At 47.2% G+C, this 23,857-nt stretch overlaps 1 protein-coding gene across 1 annotated transcript in view; it reads right to left on the bottom strand.

Annotated features, from left to right (window-relative positions):
• The window catches only part of HTRA1 (HtrA serine peptidase 1), a 33,219-nt gene extending 10,414 nt beyond the window's left edge, over nucleotides 1-22,805 (bottom strand). Inside the window, exons 1-3 of the mRNA XM_050976594.1 lie at nucleotides 22,355-22,805; nucleotides 7,809-7,908; nucleotides 7,256-7,460 (exon numbers count right to left, since the gene is read on the bottom strand). Of these exons, the coding sequence (XP_050832551.1) occupies nucleotides 7,256-7,460; nucleotides 7,809-7,908; nucleotides 22,355-22,805 (756 nt within the window). The remainder of the gene's footprint in view (nucleotides 1-7,255; nucleotides 7,461-7,808; nucleotides 7,909-22,354) is intronic.
• Nucleotides 22,806-23,857: the final 1,052 nt, after the last annotated feature.

Here is a 23,857-nt window from a genome sequence, read left to right as displayed (position 1 = left end):
AGTGCCACAGCCACAGATAAACCCAGCTGTGGCTTAGCTCTGGGAAGGATCCAGCAGCTCTGCCCCATTTCCCCATCCTCCTGGGGCAGGGCAGGGAGGCAGCAGCAGCATCCCAGGGCAGTCCCTGATCCCAGGCACAGCTCCAGGGGATGTGTCCAGGCCAGGGGATCAGGCAGTTGTGATCAGCTAGCACAAACAGCCCCATCTGGGTCATGTTTGGACACAGGAGCACCCTGGCCCTTCCTGCTCTCAGCAGATGCTATTGAGCTTACGTAGCACGTGTTTGCAAGATGTCATTGGTCAAAACCAGCATCTTCTTTTGGCATTGCTCTTCCTTCTTTAAAAAAAAAAAAAAAAACAAAAAAAACAAAAAAACAACCACACCAAAGACAAAAAGTGGCTTTTCTTTGTATCCCAGTGCACTGAACGCAGATACTTTGCAGAGAAAGGGGACATTTATCAGCAAATGAAACAGAGACAAGCAAAAGAAAACAGAATACATTTTATGTTTCATTACCAGGAAAAAAAAAAAAAAAAGGCTGGTGGTGTACAAAGTTAAAATATTTATACAAAGTTCCTGAGTTGTAACAACAGTCACGAAGCCAAAATTGCATCTGGCAGCAGAGAGAAAGTACAGGAACGGCCTGTGAGTAATACAATTGTGATTGTGCTGAGTTTTCAGGGCTGTGCCTATACTGGCCAGGCTTCATGAAGCTTCTGATGCTCTATGGATTGGCTGCAGGTCACCCCTGTGATTCAACATGCCTTCTGGAAAGTCTGGCTAACCTTTCCCTTGCTAGAAACAAAAATCCATTGCAAAAGCCTCCTGGTCCTGCACACGTTATGAAACACAGCTTTGGAAAATGTGTTCTCTGTTCCTTGGGACTTCCTGGTGGGGGCAGAGCTGGCACACTGACAGCCCTGCATGTAATGCATTAGTGCCCCTACAAACCACAGCCATGAAGAGTTGGGTATGATGGATTTATGTGTTGTCATGTAAATTTGGGGGGCTCTCTCTAAAAGAGCTTAAAACATTGCCACACCCACTATTAAAATTTCTGTTACAAATAAACCAAAGCAAACTCATTTATTTACATTGTGCACGTGGTTTTGAAATGAAACCAGTAAAAAGCCTATCAAAGTCCTGTGATGGAGTGGGAAAAACATCCTTCTGCAGCCCAGGAGGAGCCCTGGCAATGCCAGGCAGGCAGTGCTGTAACCAGGATGGTGTCAGAGCCCCCCCTCTGTGCCCTCACACCCTGCCACTGGCAAGCTCATCCCCAGGAAGTTGAGGAATCCTGGTAAACTGAGTGTGAGTTCAGGGCTCTTAATAACTGTACTGAATAAATGTGCATTCTTCCATCTTTACATAATGTCTGATGGCCACCAGGATGACATAAGCACCGCTCCAACTCGTGATTCTCCTGCTTTGACTGCAGATTTGCCACAGCAGTTAATTAAAAGTGCCAGGCAAAGGACCATGCCTTGCAGCACAAGCAGCAGGGAGCCAGGAACACCCAAACCCAGCTCTCCCAGTGACTCACTGCAAGGCCTTGGGCAACATATAATACCTTTTCTACCCCTGTCTCTTCTAACTCTTCCTTTGATGAAGCCTTGGGGCTCTGCTGGATCAGTGTTTACCCAATAAAACAAATCTGCAGGCAGGAATTCTGCAACACACAGAAATAGGACCAAACATGCAAACCCCTAAGTGGCACATGACTCACTGTTTACACCCAGACAGAGAAGGAGCCATTAATTAGGGTTAATATTTTAAGCATTTGGCATCCCAAAGGGCCTCAGACGTTTTTATATATGGATTTGACTCCAGCCCTGGATAAACACAACTCCCACGACATGGAGAGCTGCACACCACCACAAGAAATGGCTCCAGCCACAATAGGACACAGCTATTGTGGCATGAGGAGAGGTAGAGATCAGCATCATCAGCCAGAGGGACTCAGAGAAACGTGGAATCATTTAGGTTGGAAAAGACCTCTGAGATAATGGAGCCCAACCACGAACCCAGCACTGCCAAGGCCACCACTAACCCGTGTCCCCAAGTGCTGCATCCATATGGCTTTTAAATCCCTCCAGGGATGGGGATTCCAACACTGCCCTTCTATGAGGAAATGTGTCCCAAAATCCACCCTGAGCCCCCCTGGCCCAGCCTGAGGCCATTCCCTCTCTCCTGTCCCTGTTCCCTGGAGCACAGCCCGACCCTCCTGGCTGTCCCCTCCTGTCAGGAGCTGTGCAGAGCCACAAGGTCCCCCTGAGCCTCCTTTGCTCCAGGCTGAGCCCCTTCCTAGCTCCCTCAGCCCCTCCTGGCGCTCCAGCCCCTTCCCAGCTCCGTTCCCTTCCCTGGACACCCTCCAGCCCCTCCATGTCCCTCTTGCAGTGAAGGTCCCAAAACAGAGCCCAGGATCCAAGGTGCAGCCCAGCAGGGCCAGCAGAGATGTTCACTGGTGTCCTTGAACAGCACAACTTGAGTCAGATGGAATAAGTGAAATCTGGACAAAACAGCTCCATAAGTAAGAGAGGAGGAAGCACAAAAGCACCAACCAGGCACAGCCACTGCCATGGGGGAATGGAAACCAGAGACAGCCAGCCACAAGCAGGAGGTGTTTGGGTTTGAACTTTTTCATCCAGGAAATGAGTGACTGTGTCTCCCTGCTGGCACAGAAAGCAAGTAAATCCCTCCTCTGCTCTGTAATCCCCTTCATTTGTGGATGGAAAGTCAGGAATTTGCAGGAAGCACTTTGCACTTCAATAAAGGGATGAAGAGGAGACAAAAGTTCTGAGTTCAGTTTGTGTTAACCAGCCACAGATCTCCTTCATGCTTCTTATTTTTAGGTGGGAAAGGCACAGATGCTGCTATGGAACACTAATTCAGCTGTAAGTGTAACTCTGGTAAACATGGAACTGTCCTGGGAATTGCATTTCTGTTCTGACTAATTCAACTTTCAGAATACGTTATGGCAAAATAAAAACACCGGTCATGAGCACATAAAAATATAGAATATCATCTACAATCTAGAAACTGCTTGACAGAGAGTCAAAGAAAACAAAAAACCCAGGCTGAGCACATTACAAGCCTCCAAAAGTATTTCATCTATAGTTAGAAAAGCAAAACTGAGTCTCCTTATCTAAATATGGAGCATGGGAAGCTTGCAGAAAAAAAAAAAAAAAAAGAAGAAGAGGATGAAGTGTTGTTTTGATATGTCACCAGCTTTTCAATTGCCTGGCAAGAGAGTGCTGTTCTCCCTTAAAAATAAAATACAAATGAAATTGCAATTAAATAAAATAAAGATAGTAATTAAAAATATGCTGGTGCTGGCAGACCCACCCTGGAGATGTGAGTATTTTGCTGCATGGGAAGCTGGACCAGCACATTGTCCCCACAGTGAGGGCTACTAGAAGCTGAAGATGGCAGGAAACCACTGCTGCCTGAATTGATGAATAACCTGGAGTTAAGATCCGAGCTTTTTACAAGCTGTGTCATTCCTATGGGTCCTGAACACTTCTGGAAGCAATGTGTGGGCTTCCTCCTCAGGCTCTCCAGAGGAAGCAGCATATTACCTAGCCACAGATTTCAAAGTGAAACAGCATTTCAGAAAAGCCACTTACATCTGGTGTCCAAGCAGTTTGTTTCTTCAAAATGTGGGCTATTAAAATATTGATGCATAAACAGGGAAGTTTGCTTTCCTGCCTCCTCCAGTTTGTACACACAGGGGAAAATCAAATCCCCTCTGACCACAAAGATACAGACACTCATTGCCTCAGGAAACCACCAGGGCAACCAGGGCAGGAGGCCTTGTTGATTTAAAAGTGTCAAACTGAGTGTTTATTAATCAGATGCAGGAGAAACCTGAAGCTGAAGGTTTCAGCTGAAGGGCTGAAATGTCACCACAAATTAGAGATGGGTCACAACCCCACTGCTGCTGCACCCTGCAGATGCCAAATCCTGGCTGGGGGAAAGAGACAGGAGCTGGCCACACTGAGGATCAAAAACCTTCAGGACCTGGCCTGTGTTCCCTGTGTGATTTCAGGCTCAGTGTCTCATGGCTGCTTTTGGAGCACGTAGAAAGAAGAAACACCTCAAAATAAAGCCATTCACCCTGCTCCTCCCTTCAGTGCCAAAGCACAGGCACCATTTTTGGGGACAGATCTCGATTTCCAGGGCTGAAAAGGGTCTCCAGGAAAAAGCCACCTCCACCTTCCACTGCTTTGGGCTTCCAGTTTCCTTTTGGGTTGGGTTCTTTTACAATTCTGCCCCCCATTAACCCTGACATTGTCCATGAAACCACCCTGAGATTTCCTCTCCTTCTGCTGCTGTTTGTTTTTCAGCAGCTGTATCACACATTCTGATTTAACAAGGTAGTTGTTTGCCTTGAGATGAATCCCACAATGCAGCTCTGCCAGCAAAAAAAAGCATCTGCTCCCTTTGGAGTGTTGTGCAAGAGTTTTGATGGGTTTCACACTGGCTGCAGGATCACACGTGCCACGCAGGACAGATTATTTATTTCACCAGCCCCTGCCTGTGCTGCCAAAACCCAACTTTTTCTAGGGAAGTCTTATAAATTTTGCATGTTCATATCCAAATTGTCTGCAACTGCCCTGCTCCTTTCTAGTGATGTGGTCTCCTCCTTGCATTTGGAAGGATATTTAGATTGGATTCCTGGCTTCCACATTGATTCCAATCTTACTTCCTACTTTCAACACTCCAGCAAACTGCTCAGTGTCACCACAGACACGAGAAACACTGGTGCTCTCTTTTATTGACTGCAAAAACAAGAACATTTTAGGACTGGAACCAACTGCTCCAAGGTTTCTGTTCCTCATTGACTGCAAGATGTTTTTCCGCTGAGAAGAATTTAATCAGGGAAACTGCTCATCCTCACTGCTGCCCAGATTTTACCACCCTCTTTCATTTCCTACTGCACTCAGCAAAGCCAAATTAGTTCTAGCAATGTCTCTGACCAGATGTTCACACCTTTAGAGAGAAACAGCATCCAGGCTGCTGCAAAACCTGAACAGCTGTAGGAATACCAGCTGACAGCCTGATCCCATACTTCAAGCCCAGCTCTGTTCCTAATCACGGAGCATTCTTCACCCTTCAGATCCTGCCCTAACATGCCACACATAAAAAAGAAGAAAAAACCCTTCGGCATCTTTGATGTCACCTTCAAATAATTTAGTCCAATTTAAGAACTTCGCCTCTTGCTTCAGAAAAATTCTTAAGGATGGCTTTCATGCCATTTCCAGATTTTTGAGGGGTCATTTGTACCATCCCATTGACTTCTTTAGCCAGCAAATACATTTCAAATTCAACAAATTATTACCCCTGTGATTTTAAAAGAGTCTTTCATGCATCTGAATGACTGCAAGGCATTCCAGTACAAAAAGGAAAGCTCAAACACTGAACTTGAAAGGGTATATAAAAATGCACCATAAAAGTTCAATCTGACAATCAATTTCTCAGCTGACCACGTTTCCATTTGAACTTTTTTTTTTTTTGTGAGCATACATAACGTTGGTTTAAATTCTCAATTGCAAAGCAACAGCTGTCCTGTGAACAGAGGTGCCTCAGGCCTCACCTTGGACTGGGATTTCCCAGTGCCATGTCACCAGAGCTGGCTGGAAATCTGAGTCTCCCATCCCTCTGAATTTCCTCCCAGTCTTCTCAAAATCATCCTGAGCTGCAGTGGGGGAGGCCAGGAGGAGAACACCACCCAAGGTACTGCCTTGTACAGCTGATAAGATGCTTCCAAGGGCAGCTCAGACCAATTCCAGCCCTGTTGAGCAGTGGTTTCCACCACAAGCTCATCTGGATGAATTATCTTTTTCCCAAGCAGCTTCCCAGGACAACTAGGAGCCATTTCCTCAGGCTATATAACATATACCATAACATTCAAGCCTATAACATTCAAGCCCATGCCTGCTCTTTTCCTGAGTCCTCAAACTGGCCATCACACCAGTTCAGTGCCTCCTCTCTGCCCCCTCTCTGCTCTGGTGTTCAGCTTCCTGCTGCTCCAAGTCCTCTCCTCCTCACCATGTCTGCTCTCCCCTCCACCTTGTACTTCCAATTTTAAAGCACTTTTCCAGCTGCCCTTCCCTCCCTGCCCCATCCTGCTCATCCCAGTGCTGGGAGTGCTCGTGCTGGGGATCTTTCCCTTTGCTCCTTACTGCTTTTTCATATTTTAGGATAAAAATGAGAAAAAGCAATGCCATGAAAACAGAGAAAAAAACAACACAGCAAAAACATGATTGGGACTGTTTAGTTTTTCTGCCTGGTTGCTGTTCAGAAGCTTTTAAAAAAGAAGATTTGAAGTTATGAAGGTGGCAAGGGAGCAGCAGGAGTGCTCCATCCCTCGGGTCATCCAAGAGCTCTGTTAGGCTGGCTTAGTCATGAACTCTGGCACAAACACTTCTGACCTCGCTGGGGAATAGCCCTGAACTAAAACAACGCTGCAAGATCTACACATTTTTGAGTCATGTGTTTCAAATGAAGCATTCCTGCCTGTTAAACTTTGGTCTCATTAGCTGCCAGACCAAATGAGGGGAGCCAGCATGAGCAGCACCCCAAAGAGCCACCTTCAGCTCATTGCATCCCCATTTCACAGCATCTCCACACAATATCCTTCTTGCCTCCTGTGCAGAACCTCTGAGAGCTTTTCTGCTGTGGCAGCAGGAGGCACAGTAATGCTGACAGAGGAGCATTTGATATGGAGGGAGATCCTAGATGGGAAGCTGCTCAGAAAACCACTTGCAGTGTAAGAACATCTTCTTTCCAAGCTGGCTTTCATTTCCATGCTCTGGACGCTCCCCAAGGTATTTTCCACTTTAGTATCTACATCAGCAAGGGACAAATGTGCCCTCTAAAAGCCATTTGTGACTTCAGTATAGGCACTTGAGACAGAGCAGCCCATGCAAAACACACCCATTTCTACTCTGAGACAGATTTATATCAGATAAAGTGTGTGCAAACCAGCCAGCAAAACTGGGGTGTTGCTTTTTATTGTGAGGATGCATAAAAAAGTGCTAGGTAATACTTTCACTACACTGAGAGGTGACAAAATTACCACTGCCACCCACAAACTTGGCTTTTAAAAACATGCATCCAACTAGTTCGTATATTCTCAACAACCCAGCCCAGTAAACAACTTGTTTTTCCTTCAGACCTGAAAATCAGCAAGTTTTGGAAAGGAGGATGTTAAATTAGAGGAACAAAATGTGTCTGGCTTTAACGACTCACCTGAGAATCTATTTTAATTAGTGCAATGTCTGATTTTTCATCAACATCTTTAATTTTGGCTTCATAGGTCTCCCCATTCTTCAGCTCCACCTTCACCCTGTTCTTGTTGGTGACCACGTGGGCGTTGGTGACTATCAGCCCATCCTCAGAGACAATGAACCCCGAGCCACTGGCAACAGGAACCTCCCTCTTGGAAAAAGGAAGTCTAAAAGACAAGGGAAAGAAAAGATTTACTGCTGCAAAAAAGATGAAAGGTCACAAATAACTCCAAATAACACACAGCCAAAAGGAGTTTGGTGAGTTCTTAATGTTTTAAGATGTCTGCTGTTACTCTCATTAAGAAGATAAAGCACATCCATTACTTTAACTAATTATTTTTCCATGACTCTTAAATTATCCTTAATTCTTAAGCATGACAAATTTTTATTATCTCAAAACCTCTTTGCTATTTCATACCATCCATCAACATTTCTGTCACGCTGGCAGCTGTTTTCAAGAATTAAATAAAAAAGAAAAAAATGAAATAAAAGCAAGACTGGGCATCTTTGTTTACTTGCGAAATAATTCAATGTGAACCACAGCAGGGGCGATCTTCTCCACCACATCTGCAATAAAGTTGTATTTGTGCCTCAGGCTGTTGGGATGTTCTTGGCCTGAAATAGAAACACAGGACGTGTCATGAGTTCTTCAAGTGACTGCAGGAGGGTCATTGCAAAACACCTGAATTAAAAAAAGCTCTGAGTGGGTCTCTTTCCCTTCCTTAAAAGTCATCTGCAGCCTGACCCTTGGCCCTAGATTTCCTCCCTGGTTCTCTGCACAGAGTGCTTCATCCTTAGGGAAAATGACCCCTGAAACCTCCTGGGGTGAAGTGCACCCCACTGGGCCATGGGGCAGCGTGGGCTCATCCCTCTGTGTGCCCAGGGATGGGGCACTGGAGGAGCACAGGGTTCATTCCCTGCCTGCACAGCCCACTCTCCCTCTGTGAAAGGGATTTTGGACTCAGTGCCTCCCTTGCTGCCCTCCTTTTCTGGATGGTCTACTTAGCCTGGATGGTCTTCCCAGATTAAACAAACCAGCTCTGTTCCTCTGCCAAAATACGCCCTCTTGGAGGGTTTTGAAGTCTCAGGCTGCTGCATTTGTAAAATGCCGAGGACACAGAGGTCCCGACCCCAGTGTGAGCCCTCAGCAGCTGCTGAGAAAGTTTAACTTGGGTACAAGGTTGGGCTTCCTTTCCCACCAGTGTCCCCACACAGCCTGACCCAGCAGCCCCTGCCTGCCACCTTCATGGGGAAGAACCTTCCACAAGCTCACACAGCCCCACTCCAGGCTCCTTCCCACCCGTGCCCCCTGAGGTCCATCAGCTCCATGGATGGTGGATCCCACCCTGTTTGGAGCCACCCCCAGGGCTGTAAAATAGCTATGACAACACAATGGGACCACAAAGCTCTGCATTCCTGGCCAGTGCTGCAACAAAAGCTCATGGTCACTGAGGATTCAGCAGGGGCCAGTGGGATTTTCAAATGCCACTGGATACCCAACTCCCGTTGTGGCCAGCCCAAAACCTGTCTGCACCAAGAGAAGTTTAAAAATCTCTATGAAAAACTCACAATTCTGACCCAGCCTCTCCTTCTCAAGCAGTTCAGGGGCAAAAACATTGCTTTTTCAAATTGGGAGCAGCTATGCAAATTGGGAACACCCCAAAGAGTTATTTTGTATTCGAGAAACACCCTTTGTTTTCATTTCAGTTTTATCTGGCGCATCCATCTCCTGTTTGCTATACAGGCACAAGCCAAGCCTGTAACAGGCTTTCAGAGGAGCATTAATGTGTTGTGCTGCTCCCATCCATCTTTGCCATTTGGCTCCTAAATCCCTGCAGAGATTAAAGCAATAAGCAGCTTGTGGGTGCTGTAAGTGCCTTTGACGGTGTAAGAGGACGATTTATTTGCAGAATCATAGAAGGACTATCCCATAAACCTATCCCAATACCAAAACCCCAAATGCCCTTTGCTGTTGGAAAAACCAGAGAGGAAAACCATGCAAATTTTCAAGCAGACACTGGAGGCACTAATGATTTGGGAACAAAATGCCCCTGCTATGAACACTAACCAGACACTGGTGTGATTCAGGGGTGAACATGTTCCAGGTGACTTCCCAATGCCAACAGCACAAGCTGTCCCTCAGGAGAGGGGTGCATGCTCCACCCAAACACCATCTGCCACTCAGGGACAGGTTTTTTCCCTTATTTATACCCTGTGAAACATCTCAAGGGCTTTTAAATGCAGCCAGTCTCAAGCAGCAGCCGCAGCAGGACCCACCAAACCCGCTGTGCTGTTTCAGAAATGTTTATCTGCTTTATGAAGCAGCAACACTGATCAGGAAACTTTTGTCCTCGCCTCACTGTTTTCCTGTAGAGTGTTCAATGCTTTCTGACTTACACATGAGCTGTTGCCCTTGGGCTTTCACCCCACAGAGGCATAAGGGCTGGCTGATTGAGAAATATCAATTTATCAAAGGATTTATATTCCCTACTAGAAATATTCAGTATCAAACAAGTCATTGCTGCAAAGCTGACAATTATCACAGGGACAGTTTTGGGAAACTGCTGCAATAAGAAATGCAGTCTGGAATTATCCCCTTGCATTAAATAGGTGCTGGGACAGATTATCAGGTGGGATTAACGTGATGCTGGGCTAAAGCTCCACAGGGCACTGCTGCAGCCATGGATATGCTTTTTGATCACTGCTTATAAAATGATTTCATCTCAGCTGCAGTGCTGTAGACATCCAAAGGTCACATCCTGCCCTTGGGAAAAAAAAAAGCTCCACGGATGAGGGAACTACACAGGCAAAGCCCAGCTTTTTTTCAGGCCTTCAATCTTTTTTGCTTTTAGCTATTGAAGAGGAAAAAGGATGCCCAGGCTGTACATGGTGAGACTGCTAATACCCCACCTCAGAGCTGCCTTCCCTTGGAACTGGAGCCTACAAAAGCCAGGATTTCAGAGGCAACAGTATTTTGTCCATGATCTGCCCCCTCATGCAGTCCCAAACTAAACTGCAGAGTGAAAAAAAAAAAAAGTTCAGAATTTCCTACTTTTGAAAAAGTTAGATAATAAATACTAATTCATGGCATACTGACCCAAAAAGCTCCCAGCAGCTGGCCACGCCTGCCTATTGCTTATGTATTAGGAATTCCTGCATTGTGTAACACAGTTTTGCAACTGCTCTTGAACCAGTGCCCATTTAAATGGAAAACATACCTTTTTAAAGCAAAAAAACAACAGGCAAAGCACTGATCTTGATGGATTCATGGATGAAAACAAAAAAAATCCTGTAAACTGATCTTTAAATCTGAAGGCTGTAGTAAAGTATTGATACCTTGAAAATCCTTTTATCACTGAGATAAAGGATAATGAAGGGTAATAAAAAAAAGCTGATTTCTCTTTGGGATTACTGAGCTGCACATGGGGAGCTGAGAGCTGCACTGATCTTTCCTACAAGAAACCACCTCTGTGTGGAATTTTACCTAATATTTGAGCCCAGGCACAAAGGACCATGTGGAAGCTTAAATGGCCATAAAAACACCAACATTACAAATTTAATATGGGCAGATGCTCATTCCTCAACCACCACAGGGCAGTTTCCAGCAGTGAAACTGAGAACTTCACCAGGTATTCTTTCCTCTTCTCTCTTACACATCTATTTTCCAGCTGTAGCAATAGCTCAGGGCCTTTTAGTAGCAAATATATGTTTTTGGTTTTGGTTTGGGGTGGATTTTTTTTTGTAGGGGTGGTGTTGTTTTGGTTTGTTTCTAAATCATTGAGAGTTGGGCTTGAATAAAGCTCAAGTTCCTAAATACCTACAGGCTCTGATGTTCAAATCTTCCCAGACTGCTCCTCTTTCTATTTATATGCTGTGATTATTATGTTTTGTAATGTTTTCATTGAACTATTGCACAATGCCCTAAATGCCCACGAGCACGGCTGAGAAACCTTTATTAATTACATTATAAAGATGATTATTGTCAATTCAGTTAATGACAAAAACCAAAATATAAATAGGTTATAGCATGAAAAATTCCAAAGGCAACTGAATTCTTCAAGGACTTCAAAGGTGTGCTGGCTGCCAGCCCTGAAATGAGAAGGCAAATCTCTGCCAACTGGCATTAACAGGGCTAATAATCAGTAAACAGACTGCTAGGAGAGCAAGACAGAGGACCAAGCCATGAAAAAAAGCACACCCAGCTGTAAACAACTGAAGTAATTTGGTTTCATAAGGAGGAGCCAAAAAGCAAATTAAGATCTGGGTTCTGGTTAGGTCATTACTCAAAGTGGCATCGATGCAATGATGCTCACAGCTCACACATGCTGCTGCTTTTGGTGGTTATTTTGAGCTGAACTGAGGAGATGCTTTGGAGATAGAAATCTCACCCAAGTAACCTCTCCCCTTCTGCTGGGAGAGCTCTCTGCTGCTCTTGGCATAGAGAAGGGAGCAGGTCTTCAAACAAAGCCTTGGGCACATTTCAGTCAGACACGGGGCTTTTCCCCACCCGCCTTTCACCCCTTTTCTCCTTTTCAAAAGGGGGTTCAGCTCTCCTTTCTACTGACTGAGGTGAGGAACAAAAGAATTATCCCATTTAATGGGACTTTTTGTCTTGGACATGATGAAAGGGGGGAAAAGGCATATCCCAGAAACTCTCTGTGCCACCCTCGCTGAAGGGCTGCAGTTCCTGGGATAACTCAAGATATTGAACTGCCCAGGCTGCTGAAAACAGGTGAGGTGATTTCCTCCTGCACTCACTTGTTTAGACTCACACAGGGGTTTGAAAGCTTGGGCTTGGGATTCTCTGCAGAACGAAACCAAAAGAGCTGCAGCACTCACGAAACCTCCGGGCTGCCAGAACCGGTGACTACTGACACAAACCACAAACCAAGTTTTGCTTGGAGAGCTTCCACCCTCCCAAATAAAACTCCAGCCACTGGTGTTTGTACAAACTTCCATTCATGCCATAAAAACCTCCAAACCTCTGGCTGTGGAGACAAAAAAAAAACTCCAGCAAAGGTGCTCAGCTCACCGAAAACAGGGGGATCAGCAAGCCCTGCTGGAGAGAGACAAGGAAAAAGTGTGGGAACCTGCTGCCACACTTTCTTTTTTTAAATTACAGAAAGCTGCAAGCCTAAATATTCCACTTCCTATTCAAGGATAAGTTGTGTAATTCACCAAAAAAAGGGTATTACGCAATGAAAACACGAAGAAAATAAGGAACAACACTCGACGTGTCACAGGCAATTTGCTCAAGAGCAGCTCTGAGGTCATTGGAGGGAATTTTGAGAGGTTTAAACCACAGCACCTTGTTAACACAGGTGCTATTGCATCAGTTATTTTTCCCCCTGTATAATCCATGCAGAAACTCAAGACACCTCACAGATTTCTGGGAGGAAAGTCTGCATTACTGTGACGTCCCTAAAAGCAAAAATACTTTCATAGCCCTAAAGAATGGTAAAATAAAATGCTTGAAATCTCTCCAAACAGTAAACTGCACAAATCTGGTCTTCATTTAAAATTATTCCTGCAGCAAGAACCACTGCAAGATTAAAGTGAGGATTTTAAGTGAAATTGCACTTTGGCAGAAATGCACACGTGCAAAGGGAAACTAAAGTCCATTTTCATCACCATAATATTTAGATGATCAATTCCTTCTTGGCAGTCTTCAACAAGGACTTTGTATTTTCCCTGCTAATCCAAAAGCAGAAACTCATTCATTTTAATCACTGATTTTAAACAAAGATCTGCCAAGCTAAACAAAACAGGGGATCTACAGAGAGTTGGTAGAACAGAACAGCTCTCAAATTAATGTTAACACAGGACAGATTTCAGAGCAATGTGTGGTCACTCGTAGAACAAAAGAACATTTGAGTAACAAAATAAAGGTGAAAAACTTTCGCTTTTTAATTGATATTCTACTCATTCACTATTGGCCACAAATTAATGCTTGCCCTGAGAAGAGCTTGGAAGGGAGAGGTGTTGAGAATCCAGCTGTAGGAATAAGTGAAAGCAGATGTTGGCAGCCCAAGGATGTTACAAGAACATCTGATGTCCCATTCCTGGAAGTGTCCAAGGCCAGGTTGAGCAGGACTTGGAGCATCCTGGGACAGTGGAAGGTGTCTCTGCCCAGGGCAGGGGGTGGAATGAGATGAGCTGTAAGGTCCCTTCCAAGCCAGACCACTCTGTGGTAGTAAGAATGACCAAGTTACAGGGAGAGAATGACAAAAACAGTTCTTGTGTATTTATGAAACAACAAAAAGTATTTGAAGATAATGGAATTGCAAAGTAAAGCCTTCAGAGAACTTTGGTCCAACCTCTCTAGTCCAGCTTCTTTCTTAGTGGGAATCAGACCTCTTTGGCATCCAGCACAAAGGCTGTTCAGAATGTTCTTGCCACTGAAAATGGCCAATAGGCAAATTGCTTAGGTAACATTCCCACAGCTTTCTTCTAGGAAGTTCCTGTATAATTTCAGATTTACACTTTCATTTTTAGCCAAACAGGAACTTTTCCTAGCACTTATCCACAAGGCAGAGTAAGTGGGAAGTTAATCAGACATGGAACATCTTTGTTACAGCTCAGCTGCTGAATTCCTATAGCTCACAGGACTGGAAGGTTCTCCAGAGAAGGAATGTCCTGGATGGGTGCATCCTGGTCCAAGCTGTGTTACTCAGTCTCCATGCAACTTGTTAAAAGCAACTTTGCGCTTTAGTGTCTTAGATTCAGCTCTAAAATGCGGCATAAACCTATTTTATCTGATCTGGAAAAACCTCAGCCCTTAGCAGCCCTTGCAGAACCTCACAGGGAGAAAATATGTATATAAAAACTCTCAGGAATGCCAGAAATTCCTTTATAAACAATGTGACACGGGATTGAGCTGCAAAACAGGACTCACAGTTTATAGAAGGCAAGCCCAACAAAACATAAAAGACTTTTGAGCGGATTGAGGGCATTAAAAAGAACAAGGTGGGGGGGAAGGAAGAATCTTCCTCCTTTTTTCCCTTCCCCCCCCTTCCCTCCTTCCTTTTCCCCATCCAGTTTTGTTTCTTACACTTGTTTCCTCTCTTGCCTTTGCTTCCCCCTTCTTTCCTGGCTTGCCGTCCACGTCGCCCGTTCCTCCCCGTTTTCGGACCCCTTTCTGGGATCTTCCCTGTTTCCGTGGTTCGTGGCATTTCCGCTTTTCATTGTTCCTTGTCCCTTTTGGTTCCTGGGGCCCCTGTGTCCCCGTGCCCGTTTCCCCCTGGCCTGTCCTTTCCCGGGGGCCTGGGTCCCGTGGCCTTTGCCCGGGGCCGGGGCCCTGCCCGTGTCCGGCCCGGGCCCGGCCCAAGGGAAGGAACGGGGTAACCGCCGCGGGAAGAGCAAGCGGCGGACACGGGAAACGGTCCAAGGGCCCGGCCCGGGAAAAAGGGCAAGGGACCGGTGCCAGGAAAGAGGACCGGGCACCGGGCCTCGGGGGGAACGGGCCCGGGACCGTCCCGGGACAGGGACACGGGACCGGGCAAGGACATGGCCTGGGGCCGGGACCCAGGCAGGATCAAGGCCCGGCAAGGAAAAAAGGAAAGCAAAGGAAAGGCAACAAAGGAAAGGAAAGGAAAGGAAAGGAAAGGAAAGGAAAGGAAAGGAAAGGGGAAAGGATGGAGCAGCCCTGGGAGGAGGAACACACCATTCCTGCAGCAGCATTGCCATATTCAGACAATGTTGAGGGGGCTCGGCCAGGATGACCAATTAATTAATTAATCCCCATTAACTGGGAGCCAGAAGCCCTCTGACAATGGCAGAGCTCTGGTGGCAGTGCCAGCAGTGCCCTGCACAGGCAGCAGGAGCAGCATGGGCAGGGAGATGCTTGGGCACACAGAATAAAGGTGAAGAACAATTCAGGGCAAGGGCAAAGAGTGCTAAGCTGGAAAATATCATTAAAAATGTAATTCCTGCAGCCCTGTCTGAGCTGGAAGCACTAGGAGATGTAAGTCAGGTAGTTATGGAAAAGAGTCTGCCTCATTTCCTGCAGACAGAGGAACAGAATATTTCAGCCAACAGGTTAAAGCAGACAATTCTCTTCTCTGCAGAGGGCTGAAAATACAACAGATGAGTCAGGAATAATTTCTCCTCTCCTTTTTTTTCAGCCCTGCTCAGTTTGTGTCCCTTCCAAGCTGGGTCATCATCCTGCTTTATCTCCCAGCTCCAACTCAGTGCAGGCAGAGAACCAGCAGAATAACCTCAAAACTCCCATTAAGTACCAACGAGGTGGTAATTCCTATAGCCCACATGCAACCAGCAGCTGCCTGATCTTGAGAGTTCCTCCTGAAATTATAAACCCATTAAGATCTCATTTTAAGTATGTGAGAAACTCTCACATTGCATCTTCAGAAGAAATCCCTGCTTAAGAGAGACTTAGCTTCAATTTCCAGGAACCCTGGTATGAAGACATCAGGGAATAAAAACAAGTTCTTGTTTTCATGCTTCTTAAACTTCTCTCTAGCCTAAAAAAAAAACCTCTTAAGGGAAAAGCCTATAAAAAGCTTCCTAAGATGCTGCTTTTCTGCAGCTGGAGGAGGCATTGATTTCACCACTCCTCTGTGGCAGGACTTAGGAGAGACATGGAGTTGATACTAATCAAATCTATAGGAAAAAATAGATAGAAATCCCTCAAAACAGGAATAAAACAGACATCACTCCTACTCTGGGGTGTTGTAATTGTACAGTACTTGAACCCAGCATAATTACATTGCAAAGCTTTAACAGCCTGAAAAATCTGTCAGCCCTTGGCAGTATTTTCTACATCTGTCTCAAGAATCACTCCAAGACCACCCAGATTTGTTTTAATGTGGATGTCAAAATCAGTGAGTGGCTGGGAAGTGAACCTGGAGTGATGTGGAGGTTCCTTCTGCCACCCTGCCTGGGGAGCTGCAGTGAGGAGGTGGCACTGCCATGCTGAGGCAGCCACTGTCACACAGCCCTGCTGCTCCTGTAGCTCCTCATGAAAGGTTCAAAGGACAGCAGGTCTCAATTTCCCTCTCAAATATGCATTTCCAAAGATATTTAGTCCTGATTATTATATTCACTGCTCCCCTATCAACAGCACCTATTTTAATATTGATATTCTTATCCCCACACCTATTCTGCTCTATTTTATGGACCATCAGAGTATTTTTCATATTTACTAGTGGCTTCTGCTTGCCCTCTTTCAGTATCTGAATACAAAGTTAGCCAAGCTTTACCTTCATAGATTGAGGTCTACAGAGAGATAGGGAAAGGGCAGACACTCCAAACAGTGCCTGTGATGTCCTGGAAAAAGGAGTGAATCATCCCTTCACCACCACAAATGTTGAAGCATGAGATTCCTGGGGGGTTGTGTTTATTTTGGGGGTGGGATGGTGGGAAGGGAGAGACTTGTTTGGGTTTCTCTTCCTTCCTAGTGCTGGGTGCACCCACTCCTTCCCTCCTCCAAGAGGAATTTCTGCAGAAGCAGATCGACAGATCATCGATGCTGCTGGCAGGGCAAAGCCACAACTGCAGCCTGAAAGTTTGAGAAATAGAGTCATGGAAAAGGAAAGTAATGGAAAATGGAGCAGCAATGCTGGCAAGGTGCAGAAAACTGAGCAGGGACTCATGAAAGCTCAGTTTGCTCTCAGCTCTGCTGCTGGCTGACCTTGAGCAAAGCTCTTTATCTTCCCCTGCCCTAGATTCACTATCTGTGAAACGGGGCAATGACAGCAGCCTCTGGAAAAATAGAGAGCTCCTCTTAATGTAACCCTCTGCTACAGAAAATATTTCAAATTTTAGACCACTGGGTAACTTCTGTGCATGGCTGCCAGATTTACTAAGCATTATTTTATCCATCAGTTGTCTGGCAACAAAAATCCCAGTACTACCAGAAACATTTTAGGCACCATAGCTCTGTCTCACTGGGATTTTTGCAGTTTTGCAAAAGGGGATGTAGGAATTATTCACTGCACATCTCTCTCCCATGTTTCACCAAAAAAAAAGGGTGAAACAGTGAGGAGATGAAAAGACTGAGAAACCCTGATGGGGAAAAAGTGACAGAGACAAGAATGACAATGCCACACAGAGTTCTAGTGGCACTGCTTGCAGTGACAGGGCCTGGTGCCAGCCTGCAGGAAGGGCAGAGGAAAATGCATCTGCTCACACGTGGAACACACATTTGCTCTGATTTCCCATTTTTTTTCCTCCAGAAACAAGCTCCTGGCAGAGCACCTGTAACAAATTGCACAACTCAGCTGGCCTCCAACCTCACCAGTGCACCAGGGTGCCTGATATTAACCCAGAAATTCAAGAGCTGCTCTGCCTGCATAATTCATCTCCAGTTGCTAAAATGTGGTAGCAAAGATCTTCTCAGTTCATTAAACTTTAAAATAACTACTCACCTGTGTCTTGTCTCACAGGATTAAGATATTATAACTCTCCTGTTACCTACAGATATAGGGTCAACAGCCATTAGTAAAAGATCAATTATTTTATAGCCCTTTGATATAAGGGAGTGGAGGCTTTTTATTTAGTTATATTCTTCTCTTTGAAGCAGGACAACTAATTTGGGAATCACAATGACCTGCACACAGAAGGCAAAATAAAGTCTGTTATTCTACATCCTGAACACAGCCTCCAAAATAATGTCAGGTATTCATTGGGCCCAGTTACAAAGGCAGTGGGACTCAGTGCCAAGTCCAGCCAGAGATCCTGGAGGCCCCAGCAGCTCCTGGGAGTGAGGAATGGCTGTATTTACAACACAAGTCCCACAGTACCCCAGGTTCTATTTCTTTCACTCCAAGCACATGTAAATTCACATTAGAAAAATATTTTCCAGCTTCTCCTATTTCTTGGACGGCAGAGCCTGAGGGCTGCTCAGGATCTGCTGCCTCCCTCACATCCTAACAACACTCCTGCTGCTTACTCATGGCCTCAAGTATTCCTGCCCAGTCCACAGGTACCTTTACATTTCAAAGCCCAGAAGATGAAAGGATTGAATCTTTCCTTGTTCCAAATCTGTGTTTACTGACTTGACTGTTTGAAGTCTGGAGACTGCAAAATTACTGCCTGCTCCTCAGGAAGGAAATCTAGATGTGGAGAGGAGAAAAGGTGAGCTGCTTCTGACAAACCACTTCTTACAGTTGCCTCCTCTCCGAGCTGAATACTTGGCTTTGGAAAAGCTTTTTAATCCCACACTTGGGAATTGGTGCTCTTCTGGAAAGATGTTGCTATTTATTTCCATTGCCTTCAGCTGCTTCTTCATTCCCTCCCTCCCTTCTCCTGCTGCTGCAAAATAGACTGAGGAGAAGTTGGAAAAGAATGATGTTCAGACCACCCAAACAGCAGCTGAGGGAGGAGATGACATTTAGCAGCACTGGAATGGCCATTTGTGCACTCAGACCCTAAAAACCTGCTCCTCCTGGGTCATTTTTAATAGACCTGGCACGTGCCAAGTAACCTGCCAAATTCTCCCAACACTTCTTCAGACACAAATAACAACAATAAAACCACCACCACCATGTGCCTGTTATTATCTTCGGGGAAGCAGCTGAAAGCCTTGTCCAAAACAACAGTATCAACTTCCCTCTTGATAAATATCTGGCCAAGTTCCCAACCTTCAGAGATTTCCCAGCTGGGTTTCTCTCCCTGCCCTGGGTATCCCTTCCTGCCAGGCTGAGCAGTGCCAGGCACAGGAATGCAGGCAGGTCCCTTTCCTGCCCATCCCCTGAGCACTGAGCTCACTCCTAGGCTGCTCTAGAAGGACTCAGCAATGAGAAATGGTTATTGACCACAGAGGTCCTTTTCTCCTGCCAGATAATGACACTGAGACACTTGGATGCCTGGTGCGTTTCAAAACACAAAGTCAGGCACTTTGTAAGAAACTGAGTGACTTTTTTTTTTTTTTTTTGCTTCCCCCTCACTGTGTGTAGAATGTGGAATCAGGTGATGGAGCAGCAAAGCCTGTATCTCAGTGATACACAGCTTTTAGAGTTACCCCTGACCTCTGCCTTCTCCCCAGGCAGTCCAGCTGGAATGACCTGCTTAATCCAAGCCATGAGAGCTCCCATCAAACCCCAGATGTGACATCATGATGAGAGCATGCCTGGGACAGATGTCAGAGCCACCTGTGACAGATGCCAGCAGGCTGAGGACTGCTGAGCTCACTGAGATACCACATTAGACATGGTAATTCTAATAAAAATATGAAAACATAGAAAACCAGCTCAAAACCAGGCAGAAAGAGTTAGAAATGGAGAGCAACCACAAGGAATGTTCTCCTTCCTCAGGTTAATGAGGAAAGGACAAATCCAGGTTAGTTTATTTTTTACAGTGTGGAGAGAAGGGCACACTGTCCCCAAACGCCTGCCAACACTTGTGGGAAAAACGAGGAAGGGAATAAAGCCTGGTTTAGATTGTGTGCTGAGCCCTCTTCCCTTGGCCAGCAGGAGGGATTTAAGGCCACCAAAAACATGTTTGCAGAAGAAAAAGAAAACATCCTCCCAGCATGCTGAACCTCACCACTGAACACGGAGGGCTCGTGGCAGTGACCTCGCTCCTGGGTGTGGGATGCTCTGACACAGCCACAGTTTCTGCCCAGGGGACATTCACCTCTCTCTGTGCCTCTGTGTTTTGTATCAGCACACACAGAGCTGCAGCAGCACGGGCTCTGCAGGCCTGAACATCCTCTGATGGAAAAGGAAGATTTCTTCAGTGGCAGCTGCAGCTCAGGAGCCCTGCCCAGACTGGGGTGGCACTGGTTCTGCTGCCACAGCACAGCTGGACACTGCTGGCAGGAGCTGGAGTTTTTTAAGGCTCATTTTGCATAGGGAATCATCCCCCTTATGCACACAGACCCACAGCACCCTGCTCCTGCCTCTACTGCATCCTCTTAAACACTGCTGGTATTTGAAGAGATTCCCTGGGAATCGCTGATGGACAAAAAACCAGCACTGGGAGCAGACTGTAGGAGATGAAAACTGAAAATGACAGAAAGTTTGACTTTATTTTAAGCAATATACACAGCATTGTACTTGACCAGCTACAGAAATAGTGTGAAGTTTAAAAACAACAAAAAGCACTTTCCAAACCCTTTCTCTATGTTCCCACTCCTTTGCTTCCCAAGGCTGTTGTGTTGTATTGACCAAATTATTTACATGGGCGTGTTACTATGAAAAAAATGGCTAGAGATAACTCAATCTTTAAGTAGAAAAAGCACTCCTGATGATGAACTCAAAATAAAATTAAAAATTAACTACTTTATGGGGCCAAATATTAGGCAATGCTTTTTCAAAACATCGATTCAAGCACTTTACAGCCTACTCTCCACCCCTTTATATTTCAGGTTCTCTACATAAGAAAAAAAGCTTTGCTGGTAGCAATGTTTGCTCTCATCCAGGGATAAACATGTGCCACTGGTTGGCTTCTCCAGCACTTTCTTTTTGTTCCAGAGGTGCAACAGGGCAAAATGATTGTCTGGAATTACTCCTGATGGATCTACAACAGCAGAGCTTTCCCAGACAGGGACTCTGTGCAGCCCGTGCATTTTCTGTACCCCCCACCAGAGGCACGTATTGCTCCCAGCTCAAACACAGCCCCAATTCTGCAAACGTTCAGCAGAAAAGGCTGAGAAAACAATATTGGTTTCACAAATCCAGAATAAAAATCACAAGGCATTGTCTTACACTGGGCATCAGGAAACTGTGGGGTGAAAAGTTTGATTGTTTCCAGTGACAGCAAATGCCAGCATCGTGCCATGGAGCACAACACAGCTCTGACACCGAGGGGACAACCAGGGGTACAAAAAATCGATTGTGTTGACACCAAAGCTGTGAGGCTTGATCTACAGGCTGAACACACAGCCTGTACATCAGAATGTTTTTCTGCTGGAGAGATGATGGCCAAGTGTAGAAAAAGATGTTTTGAAAGAAAGGAAATCCAGAAATGATACAACTTATACCAAAATAATTAATCCTCACTAAAACAGCGCCGACTTACTAGAAAGTGACTACCACTTCAGAAATAAAGGCTGAATTCATGCTAATTTTTACACGTTACCCCCTAATAGTGCTGAACGGCTTGGAAGGGATACAGAGCCTTGGCTTACAGAGTTTAATCCAGCCCGTATTAGGGGCTGCATCTTGTGACGATCATCCCCTGCTTATCCCAGCTCGGCTTTGCCCCGCTTGGTGTCACATCCTGCACCCACCGCTCCCACCACACCGAACACTTCCCGGGGCTGCTCAGCCCAGCCACTCCGGCTGCTCCGACACCGTTTCGTAACCCGGCAATGCCTCTTTGCACCGTTTACAAATAATTTGCAATCGTTTACTAAAAATTTGCATGCGTCCTGCCCTCTGAGAACCCGCATTACATTCGGTCTCACTACTCTGACAACTAAAGCATGCCGAAGGAGAAACGCCACGCATTGTTACTTCTCAGTGGCCATCTCCATCCTTAAAAAACCCTAACAAAAACCAACACAAAAGTCTAGGCTGAGCTTAACACGCTGTTAACAGGCTTCTCCCTTTCCAGCAAGTCTTTTATTAATCAGAGCGCATCTGCCAAGCCGGGCCAAGGCAGGCAGCAGCCTGCTCTGCCCACCCCTTTGCTCCATCACATCCGAATGGCTCCTGCATTCCTGGCTTTATTCCCCGGGGCATTTCCCTGTGACAAAGCCGGGTCGGGAGCGCGCTCGAGTTATTTCTCCAAACTTTGCTGGAGCCGCATCGCCGGCCCCGGCTCCGCAGCCGTACCCTCTGCTCAGGGTTTGCACCAGTTTCCCCCAGTTTCGAGCCCGGCATCACCCCTCGGGGAGCTGGTAGAGAAGTTTAAATCGGGTACTGGGTTTTTCACTCCCCTGCACTTGGCAGCCGCTGCCAAACCTCATTCCTGCTCCGGTTCCTCGCTGAGCCGGAGCGGCCGGGTTGAGCCGCGTCCAAGCCCCGTCTCCGACTCTTCTCCGGAGCCGGCGGTGGCAGCACTGCCGGGAAACCGCATCCCGACCCGGCATGAGGATACTGGGGCCGAACTTCCGCTCATCCCCCGCACCCCCGGCCATCCCCCCGCGCATCCTCACCCTGCCCGCAGGCTCCGCGCTGGATGGCGATGATGGGCGGCTGCCGGAGGAGCTCCGCGCGGCGGCTGGCGGCCCGCAGCTGGCAGTGGCTGGCGTAGGTGACCGCATCGCTGCCGCACACGGGCTCGCTGCTGGTGCACTGGCAGCGCCCCGAGGCCGCCCGCTTGCGCACGGTGGCCGAGGCGGGCACGGCTCCGGGCGGCAGCACGCACTGCAGCCCCTCTCCGCAGGGCGGCCCCGCGCCCCCGCACGCCTCGCCCTCCTCCGCGCCGCACACGCGGCAGCAGCCGCAGGCGTCCAGCACGGGCCCGCCGGGGCAGGCTGCGGGCAGCGCCGGGCAGCGAGACCGATCGCAGCGCTCGGGGCAGGCGGGCGGCGGCGCGGCCAGCAGCGACGGCAGCGCGGAGGGCAGCAGGGCCGCCAGCAGCAGCGTCCAGCCCCGCAGCGGCATCGCGGCGGCTCCGGGGCGGCGAGCGCGGTGAGCGCGCCGGGGGCCGGGCGGCCGCTTTAAGGGAGACGCGGCGGGGCGGGGCGGGACCACGGGCACGGCCCCCCCCCCCGGGCTGGGACACCCCTACACCGCCCCCCCGGGACAGAGACACCCCCCGGGACAGAGACATCCCCCCCCGGGACAGAGACATCCCCCCCCAGGACAGAGACATCCCCCCGCGGGACAGCCGGAGGTCCGGCGCTGCGGGGAAACTTGGCGGTGAAAGCACCGAAATCGCTGCCGGCGATTAAGATCGGGGGAAAGGCTGATAAGGCGCTCCTGAGAACCAGGGGAGGGGGATGTGAACGCTTCCCCACCTCGGGAATTACGGGAAAGCAATCCAAAGTAAGCGCCGATAAAGCTTCCGGCTGATAAGGGGATGGGGAGAGCCGGCGCCCCGGTGGAAGGAGTGAAGGGATACATCCATTCTATGGAAATGTACGCAAATATCAGACAATTGATATCAATATCAGTTCCCCGCCGGGAATGGCCGGTATTCCCGTGAGATCCCCGGCGCGGGAGGCGCTGGCCGGTACCCGAGGGATGGGAGGAAGGATGCTCCTGAATCTTCTGCTCGACCCCGCTCTGCGCCCGACAAGCTCAGAGCCGCAGGGCGAGGTGGATACCAGCAATTAGCAGAAGGTTAATCAACCGAAATAATAATAGGGAAAAAAAAAAAAAAAAAAAAAAAAAAGAAAAAGGAGTTTTCCACCCTCTCAGGCAGGCTGATCCCATTTATCCGGCAGCTGGGCACCCGCCAGAACCTATGGACAGCGGCCTCTGCCATCTGCTATTCGGGCACATACAAGGTGCTCTGAAGGAGGTTTAATTACAACCAAGTGCCCTCCGAGGGACAGGGCATCCCTGCCAAAGCTGAGAGAGAACGGTTTAACAGAGCTGGAAACTAAGAAAAGCCAATTTTTTTTTTTAATTACAAGCCGATTAAACTTTTGAACTGACTCCCAATCTATAATTATTTCAGTGTACCTTTATCAGGAGCCGATAACCAAGCA

The sequence above is a fragment of the Serinus canaria genome, chromosome 6 (genome assembly GCF_022539315.1).
Source record: "Serinus canaria isolate serCan28SL12 chromosome 6, serCan2020, whole genome shotgun sequence".
In the NCBI taxonomy this organism is placed as follows: Eukaryota; Metazoa; Chordata; class Aves; order Passeriformes; family Fringillidae; genus Serinus; species Serinus canaria.
Note: the sequence above shows the minus strand (reverse complement) of the source record. Positions and strands in the feature narration are given on the sequence as shown.